General features: G+C 46.7%; 1 protein-coding gene across 2 annotated transcripts in view; it reads left to right on the forward strand.

Moving 5' to 3' along the window:
* The window catches only part of LRRC74A (leucine rich repeat containing 74A), a 22738-nt gene that overhangs the window by 4523 nt on the left and 8198 nt on the right, over window positions 1-10017 (forward strand). For both annotated transcript variants that reach the window (XM_015558081.1, XM_015558080.1), the window contains 4 exons: window positions 2283-2390; window positions 3608-3704; window positions 7214-7263; window positions 7625-7706. In XM_015558081.1, the coding sequence (XP_015413567.1) occupies window positions 2283-2390; window positions 3608-3704; window positions 7214-7263; window positions 7625-7706 (337 nt within the window). The remainder of the gene's footprint in view (window positions 1-2282; window positions 2391-3607; window positions 3705-7213; window positions 7264-7624; window positions 7707-10017) is intronic.

The following is a 10017-nucleotide window of genomic DNA, read 5'->3' on the forward strand; positions in this document are numbered from 1 at the left end:
GGGAAGGGAACCTAAATTGCATCTGGGATGCCCACCTTGCCAATGGGCTCGGCTGGACTGCCCATTTTCCCAACAGTCAGGGATGCCCCAATAGGTCCTGGGAAGGAGGTTGCTAGAGACCTGGGCCTTGGAAGTTTGTGCTCTTTCCTCTTCGGGAAACAAAGGCACCAGCCCATGGGGCCCGGAAAAGTGGCCGGGCTGGGTGCTAATTCGGGAGCATGGTGCACAAGGTCAGCCTGGGTCTCACTCCCAGAGCTCACCTTTGCTATAAGTGGGTTCACTCCTGAGCCATTCCATCCGGGGTCTGCCTTCACAACGTTATCATCCTTAAGGCTCACACTGTAGAGTGGGTCAGGTTTTCCCATAGGAATAATGTTCTCTCCAGGCTTGGCATGGGCGAACAAGCGCTTGCCCTTGAATTCATCATAGCTCTCTATAATCCTAACTGATTATGTGCGGAGCTGACTCCCGTCCCAGGAAAACAGAGAATGTAACAGCCGAACGTGAGCGCTACACTGTTTGTTCACTTAGGACAGTAAAGGGCAAGTTCGATTAATAAAAGAAAAAGCACTCACTCATCTTTGGAAATGCAAGAACATTTGCATTTAGCTCATGCCCACTAAGAAGTTACATAAAATGTGAGGCTGTGCTGCTTTCTGGGGAGGGGGAAGAAAGGAAGGGAAGAGCAGAGAAAGAACAAAGCCATCTTGAAATTTATTGAGCATTAAAAGACTGATTCATGTCGTGTTAGGAATGATTATAATAACCTCCTGAGCTTCATAATGAACTCCTCTCAGGACTCAGGCCATGTGTTTCTCAGTGACAGTAGTTCCTGTTTGGAGGGAGTTTTGTCTTCCTTGATTCTCTGTATCACTCACTTGACAATTACTGTGACATTCTGGTGGACTCAAATTTTATTTATCTTTTGTGCTGTTGAACTTTTCACATGTTGGATTTGCCTGGTGTAGATCAAAGGCATCCCGCTAGGAAGGGTCCTATTTCACGCTGCTTCACTTCTATTTCCCAACCGCCTGGCCCTATGCCCTTGCACTCGGTGCCCTGGAGAGCAGCGATGTTCTCTGCTCGTCTTATTCCCCCAACACTCAGCACAGAGGGTGGGATGACTGTGGATGGACTTGGGATCCGGCTGCCGGCTGTAGCACACACTGTGCTAGTCCCTGGGTGACTCTGGAAGCAGTCCTTTAACCTGTTTCTGAACACTGCTAGACGATACCTAGACTGGGCGGCCACCTGAGCCATCTTCCTTGACCTTGAGCACAAAGGAATTCTGCCCCTCCCAGAGAGCTGGGACCACAGACATCGCAGGAAGGCCCTGCGTGGACTGTCCCTCATTGTAACAATGTGCTAGACCGTCCCTCACTCCAGCACCTTCTCCCTTTGGCTGAAGCTAGAGCTCCTTGCCGCCTGCTGCTTCTCTCACTGCCTGGCTTGCTTTGAACATGGTCACATCCAGAGATGTGTCTGCTCTCTGTGCTTTTCTGCACCGGGCACACGGTGCCGGTGAGCGCTAACCCCATCCCTCAGGCTTCAATGCCAGTCATTTCCCCGCTGTGGGGATGCAGACTAGCTTGGATCTAGATATTTATTTAAGTCCAACTCCTTCCAAATAGTCCAAGGCAGGGTCCTAACTAAAAGAGGGTACCAGCTGTGTCCGGAGCCTACCCTGCGAGAAAGGCTTCCCAAGGCAGCAGGCACTGCAATGCTTCCTGCTTCAGGCCTTGTGCTAAAATATTCGTATTATATGTATCAAGTTTTCCTTCATCTTGGAGTAGGCCACAGGCCTCTCTCCTCGAGGCTAAGTAAATAATTGGTCCTTGGACCTCTCACTTTCCAGGGCTTTGTTTTCATGTTCCTCTTGCAAATTCCCCTGTAGAGCCCCTTTGGGTCAAGGGGCCCAGGAAAAGCACATTGCCCTAGAAAATATGCATCTAAAATGGAAATATAAAATATCAGCATGCAGGGGTGGACAAAAGCAGGTTGACAGTTGTAATAGAAATAAATGACCCGATCGTTAATAAATAACAAGAACAAACTGTTTCGAGTGCTCACAACTGTAAACCCACTTTGCCCACCTGTACTGTCCTAGCCTCGGTGGGACGGCTCATCTCCTGCCCCATTCTCCAGTTCCTGCCTACTCCTCCGAAACTGCTGGCCTGCATCTCCATACCCTTTGGCATGGCTGGGAGGTTCTGGGCAAAGTCAGGGACCTGCCTCAGTCACCGACCACCTCTGTCTTTCCCCCCCACCCCTCGTGGCTGAAGTCCAACACGACTCTGATCACCCTGGAGCTGGCAGACAACAGTATCATGGAGGACGGCATCCTGAGCCTGGTGGAGATGCTACAAGAGAACTACTACCTCCAGGAGCTGGTACTGTGCCTGCACTGCAGGTTTCCACCACCACACCCTGGGTCCCAGAGCCCCCTGGAGACAAGCCGAGGCCCCTGCCTGAGCCCAGGCCAGCCTCCAGGCTTTGTGCAATGCGTCTGGGGGCCCCTCTCCTGTAGAACTGACTTCTCAGAGGAGGGCCACACCTCAGAGGCTGGCCAGGGGGGCCTGTGCTCCTGGTGGCTGTAGGAAACCCTAAGAAACCATTTCTATTTGGACCTCATAAACCCCTAAATAGACGAACTCACTTCTGTGTAGTTGCCTTACAGTAAAATTTAAAAAAAAGACATGAAATAATTTCATAAAATACAATGTGCCTGGAGATAGATGATGGTGATGGTCACACAACAATATGAATATACTAAAGACCACTGAACTGTACACCAAAAAATGGTTATGATGCCAAACATTGTGTTATATCTATTTTACCACAATAAAAACATGCAAAAATTAAGATAATAATGGCTAATGTATATAAAATCCCTCCCACTAGCATGAAAGGACTATGTCCATATTTTGTTTAAATTTTTATTGACTTCAGAGAGGAATGGAGAGGGAGAGTTAGATAGAAACATCAATGATGAGAGAGTATCATTGATCAGCTGCCTCTTGCACACCCCCTGCTGAGGATCAAGCCCACAACCCATGCATGTGCCCTTGACCGGAATCAAATTCTGGACCTTCTGGTCCACAGGCCGATGCTCTATCCTTTAGCCAAACCAGCTCGGGCAAGGACTATATCCATTTATCTCCCCACCTCTTCCCAGTACAGTGATTCATGCTTCATGAATCAGTGAATGAATTGGCAAGTGATTATTTACTCTAATCTCATTTTTTTCCAATTATTTTATGCCAAACTCTTCAAATATAGCTGACTTGGGTTTTTAAAAAGTTGTCATGTGCTATCTAAAGTACTAAGAGCTCAGCTGGGGAGGTGGGGCATGATTGAAGCTAAGTTCAGAGCAAACTAAGACCAGCTCGAGGGCCTCACTGTGAGGCAACAGAAAAGCCGGCCTCCTATTGTTCTTCTCTCCTCGGGACCACACTGATCCTTCCCATCCTTTCACCCCAGACCCCTCTCCCCACTGAGAAGCTATTCCCTTAGCGTAGGTCTCTGGACAGCCCCCCTCGGACATCATTTGTTAATGAGGGCCCTTTATTGGGGTTTGTACATACACAACTGTTTTCTTGTGTTTTAGAATATTTCTGACAATGCTCTTGGTTTTGAGGGGGCCAAAGTCATCGCAGAGTTTCTCCAGAAAAATTCCTCTTCACTCTTGAGCCTTCAGCTATCAGGTGAGCCCAGGGAAAAAGAAGGGGGAGTGGGGGAGGATATTGGGGAAGGAAAGGAGAAAGGAAGAAGGTGAAAGGCAGAGGGAATCAAAGTTGAGCTGAACTGGACCTGGCCCTTCTGATTGTAGAGACCAGAACCCTGTATCTACACCCTGCCAAACCCCTCCAGCCACCCTTCCCCCCATCCATGGCCACACTGGCTGCCTGGCTTTCCTGGACCATATACTTCTGATTCACTTTGCAACATTCCTTCCTCTGCTTTAAAGTCTCTTCCCCCAGACATCTCTCCATGACTCGAGCTCTCTCGCTTCACATCCACTCAGATGTCATCTCCTTGGGGGATGACTCTGATGCCTTGCCTCAAAGCAGCCCCTCTCCCTTCCCATTACTTTCTATCCATTTCCCTGCTTGGTTTTCCTTAAAGGCATTTGTTACTACCTGACCCCCTGTTTTTAATTAGTTTAGCATCTGTCTCACAGAAAACAAAAAGCCAATTGAGAATTCTAGGATTTACAGAACTGCCCTCAGATTTGCGGTTTGAATTTACACCACTTGCAGGATCCTGGAATCCCTAAGGCAAGAAATTAACATACAAAGTGATCATCTGCTGGTAATACCCTGAAGCATACAACAGAAACAAACATAAAACCTCTTTGGAAGAGCAACCTCTTGACCCATACTCCTTGCCGCCTGGTATTCCCACAGATAAAGCTTTCCCAAAGATGCGTTCACAGACCCAAATTGCAAAACAAGGAAACAAAACACCATGAGAGTTATCAAGTGGCAGCATTGGACTCTCAAGAACTTGAGAAATATAATTATCAGATATACACTATACATTGAGTTACCATATGATTTATCCACTAAAATGATAGCAGCATTATTAATTAAGTGAAACTGCAAGCAGATATCTTGCGCCCAAATATAAACTATCCTATCTAATAAAAGAGTAATATGCAAATTAACCATCACTCCGCAACAAAGATGGCAATGCCCATAGTGGCCGGAGCGGGACACTGGCGGTGTCACCCTGGCAACGCAAGCCCAACGTCTGCGCCCCAGCCGTGCAGAGGGAGGGGAGGAGCCTCAGGCCAGAGGCCAGGGCGAGGGACGCTGCTGTCATTGCAGGCCAGGCTGAAGCTGCTCCCCTCACCCCCCCCCCCTGCAAGAATTTTGTGCACTGGGCCCCTAGTGTTTATTATGATTAAGAAAACCCAAAAAATGCAAGAACAAATCACTGTTTTTTAAAATATATATATTTTATTGATTTTTTACAGAGAGGAAGGGAGAGAGATAGAGAGTTAGAAACATCAATGAGAAACATCAATAAGCTGCCTCCTGCAAACCCCCTCCTGGGGATGTGCCCACAGCCAAAGTACATGCCCCTGACTGGAATCAAACCTGGGACCCTTCAGTCCACAGGCCTACTCTCTATCCACTGAGCCAAACCGACTAGGGCTCACTGTTTTTTTTTTTAAAGATCTCCCCCAAAATAGAACTTCTAGAAATAAGAGTTATTGAAATTAAAGACTCAATGGATAAATTCAACAGCAAAGTAGCTATGGGTGAATAAAATTAGTGACCTGGAAGACAGATAAAAGGATATTTTACCTATCATTGCAGTATAGAAGATAAAGAGATAGAGAATATGGAAGATAAAAGAATATAAAAGGAAGAATAGACTCACTATAATAGCTAATCAGAGTTCCAGAAGAACAGGTGAACAACAATATTTGAACAAATTATAGCTGATGTGTTCCTTGAATTGCTGAGTTATAAAATTACCTGATTTTGTACATTGACTAGCTTGTTATGTCATTTTATTGCACAGCCAAAGAAATATTTGTATTTCAGTGGGTATTTTCATTTGTGCATTCATAAAGTCAGGAAGCATTTATGTGCCAGGCACAGTTTAGGTGCTAGAGATACAAAGTTCAAAGAAGATGTTTGGGGATAAGCCATTTATTCCCCAGAAATCTTTTAGACTGCTTACTTAGCAGGGCAGGGGCTAGAGCAAGGTAAGGGAGGCATTTGCCTCAGTCACACAATTTAAGGGGCATTAAAAAGCTCAGCAATGAAGTCAATAATATCTTGATGCAATATTTTTTAAAGTCAAAGTCAATACAAAAATAATCTGGGATGAAATAAAATATCAACCCTTTAAATAAAGAAACACAGTACAAAAGGAACAATCTCAGAGGGAAGGGTGGGGAGGATGGGAGGTAATCAACCAAGGACCTTGTATGCATAAATGCATGACCCATGGACACAGACAAGGGGGCAGTGAGGTCCTGGGGCAGAGGCAGGCTGTGGGGAGGTGAATGGGGGGAAAAGGGAGACATATGTAATACTTTCAACTCTAAAGAATTATATTAAAAAAATAATAAAGTCAATGGAGTCTTATAAAATAAAATAATAAAATAAAAAAAGGGACAGAGTGAGGCAAGATGAGTGAGGCTTGGCTAATCAAGTGCAGGGTCAGGTCCTGCCTTATTTAACATTTACAAATTTTGTTTATCATAGACTAGAGGCCCGGTGCACAAAGTTTGTGCACAGATATGGTCCCTAGGCCTGGCCTGAGATCAGGGCCATCTTCCCTGGCTGCCGGCAGTCGGGGCCACCCCTCCCCCCCCCACACTGCCACCCACCCCCATTCTCCATCCACCATCAGGCAATCGGAGCCTGCCGGCCGGGGGGAAGAGACTGAGAGGTTGGCTGGTAGGCCCTGATCAGGCAATCGGGGCCTGCAGGCTGGGGGCAACTCCTGCATTGAGTATCTGCCCCCTGGTTGTCTGTGCGTGTCATAGTGACCATCGTTCCGCCGTTCGGTCCATTTGCATATTACCCTTTTATTATATAGGATGCTTCTGCATTGGTTTTGGACTCTTTTAAATGTTAAAATATTATTCATTGAGATTACGGAGTCTTTCAGTGCCCTTTAGATTTTGCACGCAAAGGCAAGTGCCCCACTCGTCCCCTTCCGGCATGTCTCTGCTGCTCAGACTATATTAGCCTTTTTTATTGATTTCAAAGAGGAACTTAGAGGGAGAGAGTTAGAAACATCAATGATGAGAGACAATCATTGATCGGCTGCCTCCTGCACGCCCCACACTGGGGATCCAGCCTGCAACCTGGGCATGTGACCTCCTGGCTCATAGGTCAATGTTCAACCACTGAGCCATGCCAGCTGGGCTATAGTAGCATGTTTTATACTGGTACAGACTTTAGGCACTAGGCTAGGGGTTGATGCTTCCAGCAATGCACAGGGTATAGTGCTCCTGCTCCTGGAACTCCCCTGACAGTCACAGCAGAGCAAAAAGAGAATGTCAAAGGGGAGGGTAAATAGTTGCCCTTTTCCTCCTGTTTTCTTCTGTGTCCATATTTTTGCTTTGAGTACTTGCCACTTTTTCTACATCTGATTGTTCCGCGGGGAAGAGACTGGCAGAGCTAGGCTGTGGGAGGGCAAGGGAGCCCTGCCTGGAGAGCACTGATCATGCCCTCCTTCCTGACAGGAAATAAGTTCAAGGACCAATCTGCAGAGCTGCTCTGCCAGGCCCTGTCGGTAAGAAGCAGGGGTGGGTACCGCTGAGCCAGGTGGGAGATGTCCCTGGAGGCCTGGGGGCGCTGGGGAGCCTCTGGGTCTAGGGAAATGCATGGTATAGGGCGCTGGGGAATGTTTGGACTCTGCTCATCCTGGCCAAAGCCACAGCAGGTGGTGGACTGTTTGGGTGGCAATAAACTCGCCCAGGTGTCATCAACAGTCAAACAAAAATATGAACACGAAATTGTCTTCAGTGCAAGAACCCTAGTCCCCCTTGTTCTGGGTATGTGGGAGCTCCCATCCCACTGACCTAGGATACGGGAGGCATTTGCAGTCCCATGGAAGACCCACAATACCTCTCTGTCCACTGCTTTTTCCCCAGGCCAATTACAGAATTAAGGAAATGGATCTCAGCCACAACGAATTCTCTGACAAGGACGGGGAGTTCCTGGGAAGCATGCTGGGTGAGTCCCCACGGAGGGAGGGGCTGGCAAAGGAGAGGGGCCTGTCAAACAATCTCTTGTCAGAGCTGCATCTCCTGTTGTTGTCGCTATTGAGTGTTCTCATTGTAGAAGAGACCACACCCAAAATACATTGTAAATGTGGGAAGTAAAACTTTAACATGATTAGGAGGACATCTAGAGCAGCGGTTCTCAACCTGTGGGTTGCGACCCCTTTGGCGGTCGAACAACCCTTCCACAGGGGTCACCTAAGACCATCCTGCATATCAGATATTTACATTACGATTCATAACAGTAGCAACATTACAGTTATGAAGAAGCAATGAAAATAATTTTATGGTTGGGTCACAACATGAGGAACTGTATTTAAAGGGCCAGAAGGTTGAGAACCACTGATCTAGAGAAAGGGTTTGCTGATCTCAGAGAGGTTAACGCCTATTACATAGGCACAGTGACTATAAACCATAACAAAAATTATCTGTATATTTGACAATAGGTTTAAAACGGGGGGTGATCAAAGACATTGTGGGCAATGTTACAAGACAAGTAATAGTCAGAAGTAGATATTTGCAGCATTTGTAGAATATTAAAGGTTAGTGTTCAAAATGTTGATAAAAGATCCTACAGGTCAATTGGACAATGATAAACACTCCAAAAAAACAGTGTCAGGCCCGGCCAGTGTGGCTCAGTGGTTGAGTGTCAACCTATGAACCAGGAGGTCAGGGTTCCATTCCCGGTCAGGGCACATGCCTGGGTTGCAGGCTCAATCGCCAATAGAGGGTGTGCAGGAGGCAGCTGATCAATGATTCTCTCTCATCATCGATGTTTCTCTCTCCCTCTCCCTTCCTCTCTGAAATCAATAAAAATAAAAATTTAAAAATAAACAGTGATCAAGGCATATGGACAATGAAAAATCTAAGCCAAATGCCCAACCTCTTTGGTAATTAGAGAAATGCCATTAATAGAACAACAAAAAGATTCCCCCTTGTCATCTATCAAAGCTGCAAAATGTTCAAGTCAGAGAATTCACAGTGCAGTGGACACAGGGATAAATAACCCTCAGAAGCTGCCAGGTAAAGGCACTTTGGAGAGCAATTTGACAGTATTTAGTAAAATTGAAAATGTGTATATTCTAGGATGCAGCAATTCACTTCTCCATGTCTCAGAGCGCACGTTCTCTCTCTCTCTCTCCTCTCTCTCTCTCTCTCTCTCTCTCTCTCTCTCGCACACACACACACACACACACACACACACACACACACACATCTAAGGAGTTTCATTGCGAACTTGTTATAAAAGAAAAAAATAATAGCTCCTAAATCTTCATCCCTGGGGAAAGGAGTAGACGGGGGAGGGCACTTAGTGTGGGGATGGAGGCGGGATGATGAGAGAAAGGCCCACAGGGAAGGTGGCTTTCTGTTGAAGCCTACATATGATAAATAAGAAACAGCCGTGCTAGGTTCTAGATTCAGCTCAGAATTCCGGGCAGAAAGAACAGAGCATGGCACATTCGAGGACCATGGCGGGGAGGAGGGCAGGGTGGCTGGAGCAGAGTGGACAGTGGAGGAGAATGGAAGGACAAGAGGTCATCGAGGTGGCCTGCAGCCACTTGCATCAGTTTTGTGGGACTTAGACATGCACGAAGCCTGGACATTTTTCTACTGTGATGAGAAGTTGGCAAAGGATGTGAACGTGGGGAATGATGCGGTTTGATTTGCAGTTTTAGAACTTCTGTTGAAGGCAACTGAGGAGAACAAGAATGGGAGGAGGGAGGCCAACGAGGAGGCCCGAGGATGATGCGTGGGCTAAGGGAGCAGGCGATGGAGAGGGGATGGAGTCAGAGTATATTTTGGCAGCGAAGCCAAAAGGACTTGTTGACCTGAAGAATGAGGGAAAGAAAAAGATAGACTCGTGATTATTTTGTTTCAGATACTGGTTTGAATGGGTGTCATTTACCCACATGGGGAAAACTCAGGGAGTCACGGGGATAGAAGAGCAGGAGTTAGGAGGCGAGATTTCCATTCGGGCCACGTAATGTTTGTAATGGAGACATCGGGGAGGCAGTTTGCTCTGTGAGTTTAGAGCGTGGTTGGGGCTGGACAAATACATTTGGGATCCAAAGGCATGTAGATGTATTTAAAACCGTGGGACAAGGGAGTGACGAGGAATCAGAGCGATGCCCATGTACTCAACTCTATCTACACTCGCCTCTCTCTCACCTCGTCCCAAACAAAACTAACAATGATCAGGTGTTTAAATAGGATGTTTTCCCAACCCCATGGATAGGGTGTCCCAAAATTCACGCAAGAAGTAA

This window comes from Myotis davidii, unplaced genomic scaffold, assembly GCF_000327345.1.
Source record: "Myotis davidii unplaced genomic scaffold, ASM32734v1 scaffold309, whole genome shotgun sequence".
Taxonomy (NCBI): domain Eukaryota; kingdom Metazoa; phylum Chordata; class Mammalia; order Chiroptera; family Vespertilionidae; genus Myotis; species Myotis davidii.